The 22,235-nt window shown below is 40.7% G+C and overlaps 1 protein-coding gene across 2 annotated transcripts in view; it reads right to left on the minus strand.

Annotated features, from left to right (window-relative positions):
* Positions 1 to 2,141: 2,141 nt before the first annotated feature.
* RALGAPB (Ral GTPase activating protein non-catalytic subunit beta) overlaps positions 2,142 to 22,235 on the minus strand; it is a 103,111-nt gene continuing 83,017 nt past the window's right edge. For both annotated transcript variants that reach the window (XM_081255473.1, XM_081255472.1), the window contains exons 23-30: positions 19,026 to 19,184; positions 17,270 to 17,435; positions 13,576 to 13,698; positions 12,187 to 12,323; positions 10,380 to 10,488; positions 9,527 to 9,605; positions 7,130 to 7,278; positions 2,142 to 6,278 (exon numbers count right to left, since the gene is read on the minus strand). In XM_081255473.1, the coding sequence (XP_081111599.1) occupies positions 6,085 to 6,278; positions 7,130 to 7,278; positions 9,527 to 9,605; positions 10,380 to 10,488; positions 12,187 to 12,323; positions 13,576 to 13,698; positions 17,270 to 17,435; positions 19,026 to 19,184 (1,116 nt within the window). In that variant the 3' untranslated portion in view covers positions 2,142 to 6,084. The remainder of the gene's footprint in view (positions 6,279 to 7,129; positions 7,279 to 9,526; positions 9,606 to 10,379; positions 10,489 to 12,186; positions 12,324 to 13,575; positions 13,699 to 17,269; positions 17,436 to 19,025; positions 19,185 to 22,235) is intronic.

Here is a 22,235-nt window from a genome sequence, read left to right on the forward strand (position 1 = left end):
AGCCCAACTGTGACTGAATGGGTGACGTAATAAGGAAACCACAAGGTCCTTCAGGCAGCTGAAGAGAGCTGTTTTGGACGAGTGGGAAGCAGCTGGGGTAGTGGGACAGTTTGACTGAGAACAGAAGCCCAGGCTTCCTGGCCTGGGTTTGAATCCTAGTAAGATGCTGTGGGTTCACGTGACACCTCCCCGACCCTCTTGTAGAATGGAAATAATCCTTACCTCGCCAAGCTGCTAAAAGTTAGAAAAGTGGATACAAATTGCCCCCAGGTGGGTGTTCATATATCTGAGGTCACATATTCCTTCTGGAGCCAGCAAGGCCCTCAGTAAATGACTGTTATTTAATCTGGAAGCTTCTGCATCTCTCCTTATTAGGGTTTTCAGTGAAGAGCTTCTAAGACTTTAACCTTGTTCCTTTATCTCCCAAGTGGGCAAGACACCCCCAAATGCTGAGCTTCTCTCTCCCCCTCGCCTCTGTCATTCTTTCGTTATGGAGTAGTCAGTAAATCTCCGCGTCAGGTCCCACGACAGGAAGGAGGCGCTGGACCTCCCAGGGCCTGACAGCCCCTGAGCTGGAGGGGGACTCTGGCCAGGCTGGGAGCCTGGTGGGTGCGGGAAGTCCACAAGAAGAGCGGCTGCTGCTTGTGGAGGGGAGGAAGGCAGAAGCGTGGTATTCTCCAACTGGCCCACCTGCCTCAGCCACTGCCAGCAGAGGGGCGGAGGGGGCTGGACGGTACTTATGAGACATGCCGACTGGCGTGCTCACCCTGCTCTGCTGAGTCAGAACCTCCAGGGGGTGAGGCTCGGACTCCACACATCAATGGGCAACCGGTCTGAGGCCGACCTGATTTTGAGACCACGGCATCTCGTGGAGCATAGGTTGGAAAGTCAGGCAGACCCAGTTCCAGGCTGGGGGAGCAGCTGTAGGAAGTGGGTGGTAGACCTAGGGGAGACATGGAGTGGAAGGACCCCCTTAGAGGAAGACACTGGCCCAGGGAGAAGGGTAAGAGGGCTCCAGCCACAGTAAAAACGGGGGCGGGGACAGCTGGGGTTTGGAGGGCCAGTGTGTTTAAAGGGAGTCTTAGCCCAGCTGTGGAATGACCTGAGCCCCCAGCAGAGGAGGGTCAGGGCAGATGGTATTAGAATGTGCATCCATGAAACACGGTAGCCTGGCAAGCTGTGCCACTCAGGGCCCGGGGGCCAAGACCAAGAGCTGGGTGGTCTGGGCTGGGGTGATTTCTTGGCACTGTTTTTTGTTTGTTCGTTTTTGGCTGTGCCAGTCGTAATTGTGGCACGCAGGATCTTTAGCTGCAGCATGTGAACTCTTTGTTGTGGCATGCAGGATCCAGTTCTCTGACCAGGGATCGAACCCGAGCCCCATGCGTTGGGAGCACGGAGTCTTAGCCACTGGCCCACCAGGGAGGTCCCTTGGCACTGGGTTCTGAAGGGGCTGGGGTCAGAAAGAGCTGAGCCGCACAGCTGAGAAAGGCTCGAACACACATATCCTTGCCAGACCCCAAAACAGGGCCACTGTGCAGTCAGCCCAGGGCTAAGCACCCCCAGCCACCAGAACCCAGCAGCAGGTCCTGTGGTGAGGAGGCAAGCAGGTGTGGACACACACCTGAGGGGATGCAACTCGCAGCCCTGGCTTCCAGTTGCACTTTAGGGGGTCACGCATTGTCACGTGGAGTCAGTGCCAGGCTGGAGGGGTGGCTCTTGGCAGAGTCATGCACCACAGCTGTTTGCTCAAGTGGTACCCCACCCCCACGTGTGACCTAGGCATTAGGTGTTAATTGGCCCCATGGAACCTTCTGCAGCCAAGACCCTACTCAAAGGGCCAGTGGGCAGCGGGAGGACCTCCCCCTGCATCTCTGCTTTCCTGACTGGCCAGCCCTGGCAGAGCTCAGATCTTCTGCAGGCAGGGAGCTCAGCTGGCATTTCTGTGTTCCCAGGACACAGAGAGCCAGCCAGCTGCTCAGCAATTGCTAGCCTCTGTAAGGTGGGCCTCTGTTGGCAGTGCTTGTTACACAAGCTCCTTCCAGCATAGAAGGCCAAATAATTTTCTTTTTAAATTTATCAAATTTTGAGTATTTCATGATACTCTACAAAACCAGGGTGAAAACCTACTGGTCTAAATTATGAAGAACACCCATGCCAGAGTCAAACCAAAAGCACACATGACATTTTTAGATAAGAATCTCCTTAAAATTTAATTGACTAAATGTATTACATTCAATATTCCATGGGTTTCTTCTGGACAAAGGGGCTGCATAAATACAAACAAGCCTCTGGGCCTTCTTCCCTAACTGACGAAGAGGAAACACAGGAGGCGAGGGTACACAGGACACCTTCATATTTACATTTCGCCTTTACTTTACAGTTCAGTGCCAGAAATATTTACAGAAAATACAATAAGAAAAAGATCATGTCTTGGCAACATACCAAAATTCATACAAATTGTGTATATGATTTCAAGCAAATAATGATACTGCTTACTTTTTAGCCACAACTGCCAAGCCCTTCAGAGGAGAAAGATGTTCTTGGTCACTGCAAGAGACAAGGACTTGGGAAACTTGGTTTGATTCAACAAATATTTATTGGGCGCCTACTGTATGCAAGGCACTGTGGAATCCCAAATTATACCTTTCCCTCACCATTAAAAAAAGAAAAGCATCTGAAAAACATGAGTTGATACTCCGAGAAAAACACTATACAGTACATGGCTTCTTTAGCTACTGAGAACCCACAGCTTGATTCCACATTGAACGGGTGGATTACCTCCAATCTCTCCATCTCGGGAAAAGAGGCCATCATGGAAATCCCTAAAACAGACCACCTAACGCAACTTACCGTTTCATGTAAACATATAAATCAATTCTTTTTAGGAAGATATAACCTGAAAGGGTTTAAAAATGCTGAATGGAGAACTACCAGCAGGAGTGTCAAATTACCGCCGATACATTTTTTACCATCTACATGTCTTTGAGCAAGGCTGACTCCCACTTTCTTTGGGTAAAATTCCACCTTCCAATATAAATAAATACTCTTGAAGACACTGCTTCTCTAAAAATGACTCTGCAGAGTCTGACAAATGCTTCCTCAGTGTATACAGGAAGTAACCACTCATGAAGGCCTCACACACAAAACCTGTAGGGAACTGACATTACTGGCCAAAGATGTAGGTATTTTGTTTTTATAAATGAGTCCAGAGGAGAATGGGTGGCCTCAGGGGACCTGAAGACCTGGAAATGGAGGACAGCATGCATGCATGTTGTGTATATATTGCCAGGACGGGAGGCGGTCAAACCACCATGTAACTATCCAGGTCAAAGGGCCAATGGACAGGAGGGGGTCTTAGGAGGAAGCACTGGACAAAAGAGAGCCGGCTGAACAGGAAAAGGCAAAAGCCCTCCTCTCTGCCCTCAGTGCTCCCAATCAGAGAGGGGAAGAGAGCCCCTACCCCCCAAATGTGAGAAGGGACTACGAGGGGCTACCTGCCTCTGTCCCCTGGGTAATGCTTTCCTTGTCAACAAATGCCACACTCACCCACACCCTGGTGCACCTGTCACATGCAGCAACTAAACTGTTTAAGCCAAAGACCGAAGTGGTCCTGGCTTCCCCCCAAAGGTTCTGAACCTATGTTAGCAAATTTATCAAGTGGACTACTAGAGATTATTATTAGAGACTAAATATGCTCCTCTGGCATTACTGTACTCAAAGTGACTTTTACAAAGGCAGTTGAGAGAACTTAGTGACCATGAACTCAAACCCACACTAGTGAAAGGTCCAAGGGTCCCCACCACACTCCCTTTTTAGGTAGATGTGATTTTGAGCAAGAGTCGGCACCTGACGAGGTATGTGTGCCCCATACTCCGTCTGTGCTGTGCACACCAGGGTTTCACGCCTTAGGGAGCAGCACAGTCCTAAATCCATCCCTCCTTCCCTGGGAGACCACTACGTCTTCCAGATCATAAATGCATTTAACATGGCTGTTCACTGACTTATCAAAGCCATTAGAATTACAGAGTTGTCAGAAATTAGAGCAAACTGAAGCATCAGGAAGGCCACCCCACACACACACACCACCGTACATTTTGCTGACAGCAGAACTATGCCAAAGGTAAAAGTGTTATCTGAAGAGTCACACTGAGGAGGCACACCTACATCAGTTATTTTTAACCTCTGGAATGTTATAAGTTGCACATTAATTTATAGCCTTCTTTGTCCACATCCATCAGAACAAGTGCCCATTTTTTCCCATGAAATGTCAATCTGGAAATTCCATGAAAGTTGTTAAACCTCACTTTACACCTGCTGAGCTACTAAAACATTTTTAGGGTAGAACGTGCTAATCATACAACCCCCTCCCCCATGCTACCATCTGGAAACATCAATTTATTGCCCAGATTTAAAAAAATCAATTACTGAATAATATTATACCCTGAATGGAAACTGGAGTCATAGAAGGAGGAGGTTACCTTTACCTGAGCTTAAAACAAACACGAAGTAAAAGGTACGGCAAACTTAAAACCAAGAGCTGCTATGCCGTCTCTTGCTCATAGATATGAACATGTACTTCTGGAATAGAAATATCTGCACAGGGAATTAGGTCCTATACTATTCCCCACCCTCTAATTAAACTACCAAAACATCAAACCAAACAGACCGTTGTAGGCCTGACCTACAGAATCTACTGACATCAGAGTTCAAGTGGGAAATCACCCCTTATACAACTGTGATCACTCCTCTTTGGACTTTTAAATGTCACTTATTTTCTTAACATAAAATAATCTTAATAAAGAAGAAAGCACATAAGAATAGGAGAAATGAGCAGTGTATACTCTAGCACTGTAACAGGAATCCTTGTAAGGATGTTCTGGGTCTGGCCACCTCAAAACATTTATCCCTGGCAGAAAAGTAGCAGCGAGGTAACAGAAGTATTTCAAAAACCCGGGCAGGGATTTGTTGTGCCTTCAGCCAGCAAAGTCCAGAAAATATAACAACAGCCATTTCTAAAAGCAGCCACCCAAGGAGGTGGTCACTAATGTTTGTCAATTATGATGAAATCTAGTAGCTCTCTGGGAGAGATCTGAATTAGTAGCGTTGAGAGGCTACTTCCTGAACCCCAAATTAGAATCCTTCATAAACTACTGCAGTTTCCTGCTTGGTCCTGAAATGAGACAATGGATGAAACCAAATAATGTTTAACCTTTGCTGTGAATTTATATTTCTTAATATTTAACCAAGAAATTACCAAGGAATTACAAATGGTTAACCTGTCATAATGTCACGGAGCTAGACAATAACGGAGAGAGTGGAGGCATCACAGCTGTCTTCTAACTTAGCTCCACAAACTCCATTTGTATCCTCATTAAAGGACTGGGCCACGCTTCCATTTTAGATCTGTTCCTGGGCTGCCCAGAAACTGAGGCCTTCAGACAGACCTTTGCAGTGATGAGAGTAACTTTCTGAAATGTGGAGAAAAACTATGAAATATTTTAATCTCAGACTTCTTATCTGAGCAAAAAACACTTAAGTTCTTTTCCATCAGTTTGACATTTGGATGACAGCTGGATGACAAATGGATCTACGAGTGAGCAGAAAGTTGAGGTTTCCTTCCTTCTCCTCCATGCCATCAACACGAGTCTTTAAATGTCCTGGAAGATTCTGAGACAGATTTTACTTTTGTACACAACCTCCTAAAAAGTGAGGTATAAAACTATCTTCAACTTCTAATTTGCAAATTTGAAACTACCAATGCACATGTTTAACTGAGATGCATAAAAGCCTTTCTCCTCAAAAGGCTTATATTTAACTAAAATTGTCACTTTTAAAAGAAAGTTTATGGCTAAAACGTATATCATCATTACCAGCAGGAATATGATTGTGTCTGGGAGCCCATTTCACTAAAAAGCCGAAAAGTCTTCTCTCAGATGGGTTTATAATGTGTCTCTTCTATTCTGGTGATTAAACAGTAAGCTCTTGGGGAGTGATTTGTTTTGTTACAGTGATCACCTATCAAATTGTTTTGCTTTGATATTATAGCTCCAAACTAGAGTTCAATAGTCCTAGACAGACAGTGGTCTAAGAACTACAGTTCTTGAGTCCAACCTCCTGAAAAAGTGAAGTATAAAACTCTGGCTCCAACTGCTTGTTCCGGTACTTGTTGACAATGTCGGTGATCTTCTGTTTCCGGCGGACATGTGGTGGACTGTACGAGTCACTTTCCAGTCTCTTTCTTCTACAAATGTTAATTACAGTCTGCCTCACCAGAAAACCTTGAAAACAGAGGGTTTTAGTCAGCTAGGTGAACTATCAGTATTCAAGTGAACTATTCTCTGCAAACTCAAACTATTTCATTACATTTGCAAAACTCCTTGTCCCCAGAGAGACAGAGCTCTACTAAGATAAAACTGTCAGAAGAAACACACAATGACATGGAAAAACAAAATCAAAATCTAGCCTGACAACCCATTTCCTGCCCTGGACTGTAAACAGCTATGCTTGTTTTCCAGTACTGGAAGTTTGTGAATTATAGTTGTGCTCCTACTTAGCAGATTAGGCACACTTCAAAACAGAACCAAACATGCTTCCTTTTAACAAGAGCCAGAGGATTTTCCACATGTGGGACCTACTAAGTAATATGGCCATTTCCTTATTTATACTTCTTTTTGGTTCATGAAAATGTTAAATAAAAAAAAAAAAAAAAAAGAAAACTCAATGGGACTTCCCTGGTGGCACAGTGGTTAAAATCCGCCTGCCAATGCAGGGGACACGAGTTTGATCCCTGGTCCGGGAAGATCCCACATGCCGTGGAGCAACTAAGCCCGTGCGCCACAACTACTGAGCCTGTGCTCTAGAGCCCATGAGCCACAACTACCGAGCCCGTGTGCCACAACTATTGAAGCCCGCGAGCCTATAGCCTGTGCTCCACAACAAGAGAAGCCACCGCAGTGAGAAGCCCACACTCACCGCAACAAAGAGTGGCCCCTGCTTGCTGCAACTAGAGAAAGTCCACACACAGCAACGAAGACCCAACACAGCCAAAAATAAATAAACAAATAAATAAATTCATTAAAAAAAAAAGAAATGAAAAGAAAACTCACTCCTTCAGCCACATACGACTTACCGAGTGCTCGCCTACTGACAATCATCCCATCCACGAGAGGGATGACCATGTTAAATTTTCCAGTGGCTCCTTGAATTTTAATCCGGAATAATCCAGTGTTTAAAGGGTGGATGAAGATGACAGGAACTTCTTTTTCAAGAGCAGTAGATCTTAAGAAAAGAAAAAACTCTTCTTACTCCAGATATTCAAGAGCTAAAGTCCCCCATGTATAATATAAGAATACCAAGGGGACTTACTGCCAGGCAGTATTTGAGAAGAGACAGGTGATCAGTCTGCTCAGAATCTTCTTTCTGGGAGCCCATGGTGAAGCTCCCCACACCAACACCTGACCCTAATTACCCATCACTGGGGTTGGCCTTTTGAAGCTGCCAAAAAAGGGGCTAAAAATTGTACTTAGAAACACTGGGGACACGGGGTAGAAGGAAAGGCCAGAAAAATGTATGGTGGGGAACCATCAATAGCAACCAGCCATGGGACTTTTACTTAGTTCCTCCTTCTTGTAGGGAACAAAAGTGGGGCTGGCCAGAGGGCAGGGAATTCCACCACAGCCAATGCTGGCACCTCAGAGCAGAAGTGGAAATACAGTTTAGGCTCACTATGGGAATCCCTGATATGATTTTTGTTAGGTGCTGGGGAAAGAGGTCGGGAGGACCTTAGTCTGGGTCAGTTGCAAGTGTCCTCCTCAGCAGAGGTGATAAATGGCTGAGTCTTAGCACAGTCAAAGCCCTCAAAGCCTCTGAACAGGTAACACAGCTGCCAAGGTCAGCAACCGTACCTTTAGAAGACTGAATTACACATCATGTGTCAGGGCTATGCCAATGCATCTAGAGGTACCCATGTTACTCTTCGATGCTATATGCCAGGGTTGTGGTTTGTTTTTGTTTTGCAACACAATGAGCTTTCCTTCTAAAGTGATTTTGGCCAAAGGGACAGTGAGTCAATTTTTAAAGACATTTAATAAAAATCAATCCTATACTAATTCTGTCCCCAAGACAAATTCTAAACTTTGCTAAACTACTAGTAAAACACAAATTTTACAGTCCAATCATATTAGAACTTTTGACCTAAAAAGATTAAAACAACAACAAACAGTACAAGAGACTTAAAAGTTCTCTTCCAAACTAGTTCTAGAAAAGTACCCCTCATGAAATCTATCCTGGTCTCTTCAGCAAGTGTCAGTGTCATGGACGAAAAAAAGAAAAACAGGACTGTTCTGTATTAAGAGAGACTGAAAGAATTAACACCAGATGGATGAAATGGATGCTGGTTTAAACAAACCAGCTATAAAGACTATTTTAGGGAAAATGGAGAAATTTGAATGTGAGCTGGCTACTAGATAAAATTAAGGAATTGCTACTAACTTTATTACTGTGATAATATTATCTTTATCTATTTGAAAAGTGTTCTTAATCTTCAGAGGTGCATATTTAGAATGTTAGAAAATCTGTAATTTGCTTTAAAATACTTTAGCATAAAAAACATGGGGACTTCCCTGGCAGTCCAGTGGTTAAGACTCCGTGCTTCCACTGCAGGGAACATGGGTTCCAATCCCTGGTCGGGGAACTGTCAATAAGATCCCGCATGCCATGCGGTGTGGCCAAAAAAACCCCAAAACAAACATGGAAGTTTTAAGAATGACTTGCCCTATTCTAGAAATTTAATATGATAATGTTAAAATAAACCACCTTTACTGACTTCATTTCTACAACAGTAATATAAATTCATCTTACGTGCAATACAAACCAGATCATGTAAACAGAAGGAACTTACTCAAAGTTAAAATATCAAGTTTAGCTTGATATAAATTATTTGTTTAAACCAAAGACAAGCAAGCAAAAATCTTTGAAACGATAAAGCCTGAACAGATATATTCTTATTATTCTTAGAATCATATTATTCTGTTTTCATCCTTTTTGTGCATGAAAAGTTAAAATAAAAATCTTATTATAATAAAGTTAGTATTACGTTTTACTTAGAAATATTTTTCCATTAAATAGCTCCTATGTGATGAGGATATTTTAACTGCTATCTATCCAGAATGTTTTGACCAATTTAATTCCATTATTTCTATCTAATATTGCTACTCTATTATCAGCCTGCACTAATACTTAATTGCCTCCACTTCTCCGTCTTTCTTTTTTGCCTCAGATAAATTTAAACAGCAATTAATTATGCCATTTAAAAATCCTTGCTAATTTGATCACCTCGTGCACTAATCTACAAACTTCTCTCTTTGATTCTTTTCCCCTAATTATGTTTACTTCTTACTGCCCTCATCCCTTTTGTTTCATTAAAGTCCTTATCTCTTAATGAAACTGCAATCAACATATTGTGAAAAATAGGTTCCTCTATGCTTAAACACAATGCTGATAAACTTCAAGCAAGTAAAGAGCGTACCTCAGAGAAGTGCTACTATTTGCAGTAGTTTCCACACCAGTACTGATTTCTGTCATCAGGTCTGAGAGGGGAAAGTTTTCTGGAAGAAAATCATAGCATTACAATTAATATCTCCCTCCTAGGAAACCTATTTTCCTAATCTCTTCACGTAGCGGGCAACAAATATATGGACTGTGCTATCCTAAAATATATAATCCTAACTATTCTTCACAAATTAAAAAAAAAATTCTCCCTTAAGACGTATTTTAGATAAGTTCATCTAAAGCAGAGAGTTTTTACAGAACATAGTCTATAGTCTTGGAGGGCTTGGAAATAGCTTTAGAAGTTCTGGAAAGCAACTATCACACTTCCTTATAAACTCTAAGCTGGATGAGATTCTAGGATAAAAACACATTTCTAATGTTCTTATCCAGCTTACATAAAAATCATGAAAAACATATCCATAGCAGAATCCCTAAGGACAAATTAATCTTTACACTAAAATAAGACAGTAGGGTCTGTGGAAAGAGGGTGAGGGAGGTGTTCCCCCTTCTCCTTTCCAGAGGTTCTGGGGTACCTGGGGGCTACATGCAGTGGGACCAAGTGGCCACAAACCAGTAACTGGCATACGAAGAAGAGCTAAAGGCTTTTTGTAACCATGAGTCTCATCAAATCTTCACAACTATGAAATAAGTGCTGGATCACTCATTTAACAGATGAGTGACCTAAGGCTTAATGAAATCGAGGCTTGCTGAACTCCAGTCCCAGCTCTTGGCCACCATATAGGGCCTATGCTGCCACTCCCTTTAGACATTTAACAAGTCATCGTCATCCTATTATAATCTTATTAATGGACAAAGTCCTTACACAGTACCTATATCATCATAGCGTTCCACCCAGACTACAGAAACTCTTGTCTCAGGTCCAAGGGGAGGCACAGGGCGCCCCTGAGGCAGCTTCTTCATTCTGGAACTGGGACTGAGCTATATGAGGCAGAGAAGAGCAGAAGAGGGGAAGAAAAACAAACAAACAAATAAAAAACACTGGCTTAATAAAACTACAACCATATATTCATCAAGCTACCCAGTGAAATAAGGATCACGTCATGGGAAGTCACTTCTGGAAAAAAGTATAAAATACATTTGCAAAAAAGCCCTTCTTTGGTTCCTCTGTTTATCAAGTCTCAAACTAGAACAAGGAAATGAAGGTCTAGAAACTTCAAATGAAAAAAAGATAAGGAACAGTAAACAATTATAGTTATAAAAATAAAATTTGATGCAATGCCTTAATGAGTGCTTAAAAAGGATCTGAGTCTATCTCTATGGTCAGAAAGCAGTACAATTTTTCCATCATAGCAACATCACTGATTTGCCTGGGGATCCTTTCAGTGTTGAACTCTTGTCAACAGCTTTTCCTGTATCTACTGATATAATGATATGATTTTTCTTTCCTTAAGTTTGTTAGTAGTCTGCAAAGTATGTGGCAAATGAAAACATGGTGCTTTAAGAGTTGTCATTCTTTGGATTTTAAGAAATAACCAAGCTTTATGCGTTTTATTTCTTTATCTTATTTCCCTGCATAAAACCTCTACTACCTTGTGAATAGAAGTAGTGAGAGCAAACATCCTTGCCTCCATTTGGGGGGAAAGCTTTCAGAATAATGTGTAAGTATAATGTTAGCTGCAGGTTTCTAGCAGAGTTCTGTTTCAGGTTGAGGAAGTTCCCTTCTAATCGTAACCACGTTGGCATTCAGAAAATGAGTAGCAATCCTTGACTATTAGATCTGACTAAAATTCTGCATTACCTGACTTGTTCTTCTCCAAACTGTATTCTGTAAAACCTTTTTAAAGGTAGCAACTCATGATTTTCAAAATCGGTCTACTTCAGAGAGTTTTATACAAGTTAACTTTTTTCCTAAATCAATTTTAAAGGTGAACCTCTCCCATATTCTTTTAAGCAAATACTTACGTAAAAAATAATTTTAAGTGTAGAAAGAGCCAAATTAAACCCCTTTACAATGGAAGAAGGGCTTCAGGAAAGTTTACATTACACTTCTTTTGTCTTTTTTACCATTTGTTCTAAATCAATTTTCTTACACCTGTAAACAGATCCTGTACTCTTGTTATCACTTAGTCACTTTCCAGTAAGGATTATGACATAACATGAGGGGAGAACACAGATAAGACATAACATCTGATAAGGTAAGAAAAAAGGATAAAAGTAAAATGCTGTCTTCTTGTAGTAGCTGCTGTGTTGCCTCACTCAGTGCATTTATTCAAACACTGGGCGATTCTTCAAAATGCTGTCATCTGTATGTTGTCAGACTTAAGTTGAATTTTGCATGATTAATGCTATGAAATGTATAGTAATTGTTGTACCTTTAGTGGATATTGTAGGGACCAAATAAAAACCTAGGCTTGAGACGGAATGGGTGAAAGAACCGAGCACGGAACTGAAATGGCTAAATCAAGGAAAACAACAAAGGCTGAATTAGAATTAAATATTTGTTGCAAGCTGAAAAAAAGAAAAGCATAAGAATTTGATTAAAAAAATTAAGATACTAATGAATCAGTACTGCTATAATTACTCTCTGGGTTAAAGTTAAAAGCTTTTCAGGCATGATTCTAAAATGACTCCCATTTCACTACAAATTTTTGGAGGTTTATCAACAAAGTGACTTACCCTCTGTGAGGAATTAAGATTGTCTGTGTGATTAGGGAAAAGCTCAAGTGTCAGGGATGGCTGTTTCAGAATTCCTGGCATAAGATCCATATTTGAATCACTATCTTGGTCTGAGATGTTACTTTCCAATGAATCAGCTATAGCATAAAGAAAAAAAATAATTATACTACCTACTACTTCCTTAGAGCAAACATGTTTATTAAACTAGTTATGCTAACAGTCCAACCTAAGTCACTTAAGCAAAGCACTGCTTCTAGAGCAAGGGTTGGCAAAGTTTTTCTGCAAAGGATCAGGTAATAAATATTTCAGGCTTTGCTGGCTATACAGGTCTCTACAGCATATTCTTTTTTGTATTTTATTTACAACCCTTTAAAAATGTAAATACCATTCTTAGTGTTCTGAATTTTGCCTGTGTGCCATAATTTGCTGGCTCTGGCTCTACTGAGTTGGTGCAAACAGGCTGGGCCAGAGACACCAGGCAGGGACTCAGTTCATAGAGGACAGACGGGGCCTGGCTTCTGGAATCAGGTGGTAGATCACAGCCTTGACATGAAGGCAAACAGCTGCTAAGACACTGACCTAGAACATGGAAGGCCCCTCCTGCCAGGGACACAACTGGCCCCAGAGCAAGAGACAGAGAGGGGCCTAGAGTGCAAAATTAAGGGTCCAAATACAAAGGTTAGGAGGCTGCCTAGGTAGGCTAGAGTACACAAAAAGTCATTAGCCTAGAGATGAGATCATCAAAGTGTGATGTGCAGCATCCTATCCTATGGATGGTCTCAATGAAGAAGCTGAAGTTTTCCACCTACTGCTTGGTCAGGCACAAAGAAATGAGTTTAATTTGCAGGAAGCAAAGGTTCTAGGCAAAATAAGACTAAGAATTCAGACTGAGAAGTAATGATCACTCCTGATCCTTGAGAAGAACAGGCTTAATCACCACCTTTTCTAGGCTGAAGTTTCTCCTCCTCAGTGTTAGAAGATCAGCCAGATGCCATCATGAGAGCCTTCCAATTGCAGGATTCTCTGGGGTTCCATATAAAGGCTCTCACATGGAAACAGGGAAGCAGGTGAGAGCTTACTCATAATTAGAGAAAGAAATGAATAAACTGGAAAATAGGGCTTCTATGTATTAATCAGATTTTAAAAAGTTAAAAAATGGGCCAAAGTGGATCTCCTTTATTTAAAAATTATTAGAGAGCCAGTCTTCTTGTTTTTAACCACCTTCCTTTAGTTAAGAGGGGATAACATCCTGTACCTCTGCATAATCTAAAAGCTATCATGCCTTCGAAGCTGAAGAATGTCTTAGATGACTTCAGAATCTCCCCCAATGCAATACTACTGCACAAACCAGTGAATACAAAAATAGTTCCATACAAAAAATGCCCTTACTTAAGGACTCCACAGAAGAAGGAACCACAAAAGCTATTTCTGTAAGGGCATCAGCATAATACAGCACCTTCTTCTGTCCGTTGAAAATGCTAGCCCCAGCATCTTCAGAGGAAATCACTTCATCTAGGAATGAGAAACACTACATTACTGCTCTAAAAAGTGGGGAAAACCAATATCATCCTGCTTCCTGAAATTTTAACTGGTTAATAAAGTGATAATAAATAGAAGGTACATTTCCAACATGAACCAATTAATGTGTAAGAAGAATAAACCATAAATGTCCATTAAATGTCTTTACACTAACTTTATTTTTTAAATTAGAAGTTGTATTTTTTTAAAACTTATTTTATTTATTCATTTTTGGCTGCATTGGGTCTTCGTTGCTGTGTGCGGGCTTCCTCTAGTTGCAGCGAGTAGGGGCTACTCTTTGTTGCAGTGCACGGGCTTCTCATTGTGGTGGCTTCCCTTTGTTGTGGAGCACGGGCTCTAGGCATACGGGCTTCAGTAGTTGTGGCACGTGGGCTCAGTAGTGGCGTGCAGGCTCTAGAGTGCAGGCTCAGTAGTTGTGGTGCACGTACACTAACTTTAAATCATAAAATCTTAATTTCATACTTTCTGAAACTACTCTAAATCAGACCACTTCTTTTTTTTTTTTTTTAAGATGTTGGGGGTAGGAGTTTATTAATTAATTAATTTATTTTTGCTGTGTTGGGTCTTCGTTTCTGCGCGAGGGCTTTCTCTAGTTGCGGCAAGCGGGGGCCACTCTTCATCATGGTGCGCAGGCCTCTCACCATCGCGGTCTCTCTTGCTGAGGGGCACAGGCTCCAGACGCACAGGCTCAGTACTTGTGGCTCACGGGCCTAGTCGCCCTGCGGCATGCGGGATCCTCCCAGACCAGGGCTCGAACCCGTGTCCCCTGCATTAGCAGGCAGACTCTCAACCACTGCGCCACCAGGGAAGCCCCAGACCACTTCTGATTAGCAGGACCTTTAGCTCATCTGTATAAGGCGGATTTAGGGAACAGTCTTTTTGGAAGAGGTAACAGTAATCAAAAGGGAGAAGACTACCACAGTCCCTCTGAAGGGAAGGGGGACAGATGTCTGCCTGTGTGTGTACTCTTGCTTTCAAGGCATTTCCTGTCCCTGGTCTCTCTCTACTGCTCCTCAGCTTTGCTTCTGTTCCACTTTCCCCAGTGATCAGTGATATAATATCAAAGTGTACAGGCAGTTTAGTAATAATATCTGCTCTAAGCCAGCAAGATTGAATTAAAAAAGTAACACTCCTGAGAGCTAGTATAGTTTTCAATTAAAATGGACACAATGAAGATGTGGCACATATATACAATGGAATATTACTCAGCCATAAAAAGAAACAAAATTGAGCTATTTGTAATGAGGTGGATAGACCTAGAGTCTGTCATACAGAGTGAAGTAAGTCAGAAAGAGAAAGACAAATACCGTATGCTAACACGTATATATGGAATTTAAGAAAAAAAATGTCATGAAGAACATAGGGGTAAAACAGGGATAAAGACACAGACCTACTTGAGAACGGACTTGAGGATATGGGGAGGGGGAAGGGTAGGCTGTGACAAAGCAAGAGAGAGGCATGGACATATATAGACTACCAAACGTAAGGTAGATAGCTAGTGGGAAGCAGCCTCATAGCACAGGGAGATCAGATGGGTGCTTTGTGACCGCCTGGAGGGGTGGGATAGGGAGGGTGGGAGGGAGGGAGACGCAAGAGGGAAGGGATATGGGAACAGATGTATATGTATAACTGATTCACTTTGTTATAAAGCAGAAACTAACACACCATTGTGAAGCAATTATACTCCAATAAAGTTGTAAAAAAAAAAAAATGGACACAATGCCCTGCCAGTAATACATAAAAGATCAACAACCTGACAAAAAACTGGGAAGAGGAAATGAACAAGTAGTTCTCGGGTAAGAAATAAAAATATGAGAAGATGCTGAAACTCAATCATAATTAAAAATAGAAAATTCCTCACCTAACAGACCAGAAGACACCTAAATTGGTGAGGATGTGGAAAACAGGAAGTTTAGACCAGAGGTTAGCAAACCTTTTCTGCAAAGGATCAGACAGTAAATAAGGCTTTGCATGCCATATGGTCTCTGCCACGACTACTTAAGTCTGCCGTTGTAGCATGAAAGCAGTCAGATAATACATAAAGAAGCGTGGCTGAGATCCAATAAAACTTTATTTACAAAAACAGGCATGGGCTGTAGTTGCTGACTCCCGGTTTAGATGCTGGGCAGGCACTTGTGTCGACTGCAGTACACACTGTGGTTACTGCCCCAAGATCCACTCCACCCTCCCCTCCTCTATCTTGTTTGTTTCTATCAGGATCATTCCATCTCTCTTGCCACAGGGACAGGCTCAGGGTGGTCCAATCACTGCGTATCTCAGGATTTGGGGAGAAGGGAGGTTCTGAGACTCAGCTAATCTCTCCTCTTCAGACTAGTGTGGTATGTGAATGTAAAGCCTAGAACTGCCTTATTTGCACTATGAGGAAAGCCAGGCTGGGACAAAGCCAACACATGGAAAAGAGAGCTAAAGGAAAACTGCAGAGAAATAGAACAGGACTGCTGATCAAATGGCAACAAAAAATGTACACTGATCTCTGGAATTTTCAGTTATATGAGGCAATAAATGACCTTCAAAATCTAAGCCAATTTGGGTCGGGTTTTCTGTTACCTGCAACCTTAAGCATCCAACTGATACATTTATCAAACTAAAATATGTGCAAATCCTTTATCAATTCTACTTATGAGAACTTAGTCTATAGATACACTCAAGCACATATTAAAGGTTATGTGGCAATAAAATTAGAACATATCCTCAAATACTTTGATTCAACCTTGGTTGAAAGTAGAAAAAATTACAAGTTACAGGTCACAATGATATTCAATGGGAAACCTTGAGAGAGTATAATCTTGTTGACAGAAAAACTCTGCTAATTCAAAGCACTGGACACAGGCATTACCCACTTGAGAGAGGTATTATTAACTTTCCAGTGATTTCAAGAGCCCCCAGAACAAAAAGCACTAGCCAGGTGGTGCAAAGGCCTTAAGTTTAAACTTATACTTGCTCTGGTACTTGTTATCCTGATTATAGTTCCTCAGGAGGATTTGCAGAGATGGGCATGAATCTCTCAGAGACAGTCAGCTGTTTACTACAAAGATTTTTACATAATATCCCAAGAATGTAACTTAAATGACAGCCACAAAGTCTAAAAAACACATCTGTTAATAGAAACCTATATTTATTAGACAAAATACACTTGTTAGGAAACTGCACTGTTTGCTATAATCTAAATTTATTATAATATTGTTATAGAAAATGGAATTTGTTCACTCACACTACAAAAAAAGGAACTTATTAACCTTGTGATAATTAGGTCATTAATTTTATATTAATTAACTCTCATTATATATGTATATAACATATACATTCATTTATATATACATGTACATAAGTATTCCCCATATTAACAGAAAATGTCTGGAAGACTATACAATTATTAAGTGACCTCCTGTGAGGATTAGAGGAAAGAGACTTTTCCATTCTATACCTCTGCTTGTTTTTTTTAATAAGACTACAAACTAATAGTAAAGGGGGAAAAGCCAAGAGTAACAAAACAAGAAAAAACAAATGAACATACGAGTTTTACCTTGTTCAGGTCCTTCACCATCATCGCAACTGTTAATAGACCAACTGGTGGAAACATGCCCAGTCCAGCCAGGGTGTCTGCCCACATCTACCGCCCAGCCAAGGGAGAGCAAAAATTCTAGGAAATGTGGCTGAACATTTCTGGAAGACTCCACATTCTTTAAAATCTGAAATACATACCAATCATCAGATATAATGAAGGAAACAAAAGAGCATATCAAAATAAGCTTCATAAAAATCGATTCACTTTGAAGTGTCTGATAAATCAAGCCCAAGCTTAGAATAAACTGGGGACTATATATATCACTGTAGTTAAAAATGCATGCTTCCAAGTTAGACAGATTTGGGTTCAAATCCTGGCTGGGCCTCGGGCAAGTTTCTTAACCCCACTGCTTCAGTTTCTTTATCTATAAAGTGAGTAATAATGATGGTTGTGAAGATTAGGTGAGATAATACAAGAAAATCCTTTAGCTCCCTCCCTAGCAAAGTAATTATTGAGCTAGACATGTTTACTAAAAGTAAACAAAAAACACTAAGTCCCCGCCTTCACAGAGTCTGATTAGTGAAAAACATTACATAGGTATGTGATTATTTACTTACAAATCTTGACAAATGCTATAAAAAGTATAAACCTATTACAAATCCAATAATTAATGAGTGGGAAAACATCCTTCTCTTAGTCCAAAGAAGAGAATGCAACCATTCCAGAAAAAATGAAGTGACCAGAAGGGTCTCTCCTCTTCACCAAGTACCAAACTTAATTCCTGGGCCTCAGAAAGAAAAGTCCCTTGTTCTAAAACAGTGGTTCTCATGGGGGTGATTTTGCTCTCCAGGGGACAAATGTCTGGAGACATTTTTGATATCACAACTGGTGGGGCACTGCTGGGACCTAGTGAGTAGAGGCCAAAGATGCTGCTATATGTCCTATAGAACAGCTCCCATAACAAGGAATTATCCGGCCCAAAATAGCAACAGTGCTTCTGTTGAAAACCTAATGCTAGAGGAAGAAAAAGGAGAAATCTTCTACAAATTAAAAATGAGAGGAGTAGTGTATCAATATCACCTGGGGAATCTCTTAAAACATAAGATTCTCTTAGCCTACTCTAGAACTTCTCTATCAGATCAGCAGAGATAAGATCCTGGAATTACTATTTTTAAAAGCTCTCCCAAGTAACTTTTGATGCAGCCAGTCCACAGATCACTGATGTAGTTCATACAATGTTAATCAATGGCAAGACCATCTGGAGGCCTAATAAAGTCAAAATATGTGGTGTGTTACGTCGAATACTTCTCAATCCACTGGGCATCGTTGCCAGGCCATTATCTCTTAAACATATCATCTCTTAAACACATCATCTCCTTAGAAGTGTACCTGTTTAGTTCACCCATATCCCTTCATATTCTTCTAAGTGCCAAGAAACTGATTTGACAGCCAGTTCTCGTTTTCTTCCAATTAAAATTTTTTTTCAGAAGTGAAACTTTTAAATAAACAACTTGAAAATTTAGTCAAGATGCAATAAGTAAGTCAAATTCAACTTGCAGGCCACTGGCTGGCAGCTGGAAATTAATCTAAATCTTCCCTGTGGCTAGGGAAGGCAGGTCTCAGCCATTCTAAAGGAGGCCTCAGAGAATCTTATTGTTTTCTATTCACACTCAGTTCCTAGAAAGCTAAGGAAACTCAACCGGTGTAAGAATTACCTCAAGGGTTTATAAAATTTACAGCATAAAAATTTACCCCCAAAATCCAGAAATCTTACCTCCTGGTTTGTTTTCTGACCTGGCTTCATATAGAAAATAAAAACTGTGTCGAAGGGACGACATGGCAAGAGATCCAGATACCCAATGTCATCAAAAAATCCAGGTATCATGGAGTCAAGTGCAATAAGGTGAGGAGGTAGACGACTATTTGCAGGTTCCTATCGCCAAAGGAAGAAAGGAGAAATTATCATCTCTCTTCATCATTCTAATTGTAAAAGCAACACTTGCTCATGGTTTAATGAACATTAAGTAAAAAAAAAAAATTATAAAGTGGCAGCAATAAGCACAACCATAATCCCAAACTATAGAAACTATTTAACATGCTTGTGTACTTCCTGTCAGTTCTCTTATTTGCCTTTTTCTGTTGAAAGACAGTTGAAATCTTAATATGTATATAATTTAAAATCCTATTTTCTCTATAAAATATCAAGCTTTCTAGCAAAAAATTTTATATGTATTTTATTCTTATTCATTGCTGGGCTTAATGCAAAATGGTACAGCCATGCCAGGAGGCAATTTGGCAGTTTCTTGCAAAGCTAAACATAGTCTTTCCACACAGTGAAGCAATTACATAACTTGGTATTTTCCCATATGAATTAAAAACATGTCTACACAAAAACCTGCACACAAATGTTTACAGCAGCTTTATTCATAATGGCCAAAACTTGCAGCAACCAAGGTGTCTTTCTGTAGGTGAATGGATAAGTAGACTGTGATACATCCACACAATGGAATATTATTCAATAATAAAAAGAAATGTGCTATCAAGCCACAAAAAGACATGGAGGAAACTTAAATGCAAATTGCTAAGTGAAAGAAGCCAATCTGAAGAGGCTACATACTATATGATTCCAACTATATGACATTCTGGAAAAGGCAAAACTGTAGAGACAGTAAAAAATCAGGGGTTGGGTGGGGGAAGGAGGAGGAAGTATGAGTAAGAAGACTACACTGGATTTTTAGGGCAGTGAAACTATTTTGTATAATGCTATAATGATGGACACATGTTATTACGCATTTGTCAAAACCCACAGAATTGTACAACACAGAGTGAACTCTAATGTAAACTACTGACTTCAGTTAATAATCCATCCCATACTGGTTCATCACTTGTTACAGATGTGTCATAACAATGCAAGATGTTACAATACGAGAAACTATGTGTGTGGAGGAAGAGAGGTTATATGGGAAGTCTCTCTACTTTCTACTCAATTGTTCTGCAAACCTAAAACTGCTTTAAAAAATAGTCTATTAATTTTTTGAGGCATTTTTTGTTTTGTTTCCCCCCATCCCTTATCTTCTTTGAGATCCTGATCTTGCCCAGCAGGTTGGGCCATCCATATTTTTCAGGAAAGCATCCCCCAGAGATGGCAAGGATTACTCTCTTCTACAATAGCAAGGATCGTGAGCCTGGTCTTCCAGTCCATTATGTAACAGTCCTAACAAGGGTTGAGGCAACACCCTATCATCAAAAACATTACTATTTTTGCAGTCAAACAGAAGAGTATTCACACTATGAAATAAGTAAGACTACAAATAGGCTCACATCAATTCAGGTCAGATTTTTCCACTAAGTGAATTTTATACAAACATACAAAAGATCTTCTAGTTTTCATTTTTCACTTTGAAATCATGGATAAGGAACTGCAGACCTGCAGCATGCTATGATACACCTTATAGGACAAAGGCTCCTCATTCTTTGCTTTTTAAATAAGCTATCTCATCAGCTTGTTCTTCTGGATGATCTTCTGATTCAGGAACATAACATGCATATATTTTATATCTCTCAACTCTTAGTAACTTTAAAGTTTTTCCCTCTAGGTCTGTGTTTTTTTTTTTTTTTTTTTGCGGTACGCGGGCCTCTCACCATTGTGGCCTCTCCCGCCATGGAGCACAGGCTCCGGACGCGCAGGCTCAGTGGCCATGGCTCATGGGCCTAGCCACTCTGTGGCATGTGGGATCTTCCCGGACTGGGGCACGAACCCACGTCCCCTGCATCAGCAGGCGGACTCTCAACCACTGCGCCACCAGGGAAGCCCTAGGTCTGTGTTTTAATACATTTTCTTAGAATAACTTTTGTCAATATCGCAGTTGTAACTGAGGTATTTTGGCATCATATTTCTAACTGGATATTAGAGCCACAGTCATTAATAGCTGTACTTTGCAGTGATCTTCTCATTTACTTTAAACATTCTATTGATTCTCTTATGGCTGTCTAATTAGAAATCATATTACCTGGGAACTGTCTTTTCCTTTCCAATGGTTTTTTCCTTTTAGTTTCTTTTAATATTTCACTGACTTTCCTGGTTTTGATACTATACTGTAGTTATGTAAGATGTTACCCATTGGGGGAACCTCCCTTCACATTTTTTAAAAAACTTTGTTAATCTATAGTTATTTAAAAATTAAAATAGGGACTTCCCTCGTGGTGCAGTCATTAAGAATTCACCTGCATATGCAGAGGACACGGGTTCAATCCCTGGTCCGGGAAGACCCCACATGCCACAGAGCAACTAAGCCCACTCGCTGCAACTACTGAGCCCACGTGCCTCAACTACTAAAGCCTGCATGCTCTAGGGACCGCATACCACAACTACTGAGCCCACGTGCTGCAACAACTGAAGCCCACGCGCCTAGAGCCCGTGCTCCGCAACAAGAGAAACCACCACAATGAGAAACCCACGCATCTCAATGAAGAGTAGCCCCCGCTCGCCACAACTAGAGAAAGCCCACGTGCAGCAATGAAGACCCAACACAGCCAAAAAAAAATTTTTTTAAATTAAAAATAAAATAAAGATTAAAATAACTTTTCATTAACTAAAAAACTCTCAGTGTTAAACAGTGGCCAAGGTAGATATCCTTTACCTCTGATTTTTAACAAAGGGTGGTTCTAGTTTCCTCATTCTCCATCTTGTTTCCTAAACAGGCTGCCATTTACTGAGATCTACATTACTGGCCCTGGCTAAGTTTTTGGGTTTTTGTTTATTCACGTTTTAAAAATCAGACTGAATATTATTCTATTGAATACTGACTGTTTTATTGACTGATCTGCTAAAATAGGATCAAATTATTTTCTTAATAACTTTACTAATATTTACCAATAACTGACTCTCCTTGAGTTCCTAGGATAAACCTTGCTTGGTTGTAGAAGTTAATTTGTTTAACACCCTGCTGAATTCAGTTTTACTAACATTCTCCTAAACACTTCT

Source organism: Mesoplodon bidens, assembly GCF_964165515.1.
Source record: "Mesoplodon bidens genome assembly, chromosome: 15".
In the NCBI taxonomy this organism is placed as follows: Eukaryota; Metazoa; Chordata; class Mammalia; order Artiodactyla; family Ziphiidae; genus Mesoplodon; species Mesoplodon bidens.